The following is a 1071-nucleotide window of genomic DNA, read 5'->3' as shown; positions in this document are numbered from 1 at the left end:
AGACAAATTAAAAATAATGAAACAGAACAAAGTACCCACCAGGACAGTCTGCATAAGGAACCTTTGACGAAGACACCTCTGCATTCACCATTTATTTAAAATCATAATCACCAAAACCTACACCGGAAAATAAATCAAATCAAACACTGGAGGCAATAATCAAATGGAGATATTAACCAAATGAGTAAAATAACGTCAAAACACATCTCACAAAGTCTCTCCATGTACTGGGAGTGTACAGAGAAGATCGCTCTGACCAGAAAAGCAGTGACAGAAGAATATCCAGGATTCCGGTAGAAGTCTCCTCAAGGAAGCAAGCCTTCGCACAGTCATCTGGATCGTCTTCACGATAAACTAAAACATCGAGGAAAGTAAAATAAAATAAACATTATGAATAATTGATTCGATCTACGACATCAAACATAACCGCCAAAACTACGCATCATCACGAACAAACACACCCTGAATTCAATGCCGCGTTCACAAATGAAAATGTGAACTATTACATAGAAACAACGACGAAATACCGTTGGAAATAGGACAAAATACCGAACAAACCGTCGTATGACTGTCACCCAGCGGGGGATTTGATTATAAATAAGCGTAGCAACATAGAATTAGGACACTTTTGTTTTAGAGACACTTATTGTTTTAGACACCTTTGTTCGAGTTACACAATCGCTTGCTAGACACTTAGTTATTTGTTTGATACACTTCTTGGTTTAGATACTTTTGTTTGATAGACTTCTTGTTTAAGAGACTTGTTTGTTTTATACAGACTTATTGTCAATTAGTTTCTTTGTTCGATCGTACGCGATTAATTTGTTAAAACCGAATCGCGAAAATCTTTTAAGTTAGTAAAAATCGAGTTTATAAATTTGTAACCGTGTGCCGCAAGTTCAATGTATATCGTGATTAAATTAATAAATAAACTAAAATTAAATCAAGACTTTATTAATAATTACACAACGCGCTAACCGCGTCAGCGGAACCCAGGACCTTCAACATTTTTGAGCATAATACTCAAGGTAAGAGATCAAACTTATAAATTTTCTCTCTTCTCTGATAATT

The 1071-nt window shown here is 35.3% G+C and overlaps 2 protein-coding genes across 15 annotated transcripts in view; one reads left to right on the top strand and one right to left on the bottom strand.

Annotated features, from left to right (window-relative positions):
* Positions 1–1071, top strand: part of LOC122577441 — a 266783-nt gene that overhangs the window by 90097 nt on the left and 175615 nt on the right. For 4 of the 6 annotated variants that reach the window (XR_006320295.1, XR_006320292.1, XR_006320291.1 and 1 more), the window contains exon 1: positions 348–1028. The exons of the other annotated variants lie outside the window; for them this stretch is intronic. The gene's annotated coding sequence lies outside the window, so the exon portion shown is untranslated. Of the gene's footprint in view, positions 1–347; positions 1029–1071 lie in introns of those variants that run through there. 6 annotated transcript variants of the gene reach the window in all.
* LOC122577433 overlaps positions 1–1071 on the bottom strand; it is a gene marked incomplete at its 5' end in the record, with an annotated part of 702209 nt that overhangs the window by 616030 nt on the left and 85108 nt on the right. For 3 of the 9 annotated variants that reach the window (XR_006320281.1, XR_006320282.1, XM_043748734.1), the window contains 2 exon segments: positions 40–117; positions 212–354. Coding sequence is in view for 2 of the 7 variants with exons in the window: in XM_043748734.1 (XP_043604669.1) it covers positions 85–117; positions 212–354 (176 nt within the window). 9 annotated transcript variants of the gene reach the window in all.

Source organism: Bombus pyrosoma, unplaced genomic scaffold (assembly GCF_014825855.1).
Source record: "Bombus pyrosoma isolate SC7728 unplaced genomic scaffold, ASM1482585v1 HiC_scaffold_4710, whole genome shotgun sequence".
In the NCBI taxonomy this organism is placed as follows: Eukaryota; Metazoa; Arthropoda; class Insecta; order Hymenoptera; family Apidae; genus Bombus; species Bombus pyrosoma.
This window is presented reverse-complemented; position numbering and strand designations above follow the sequence as displayed.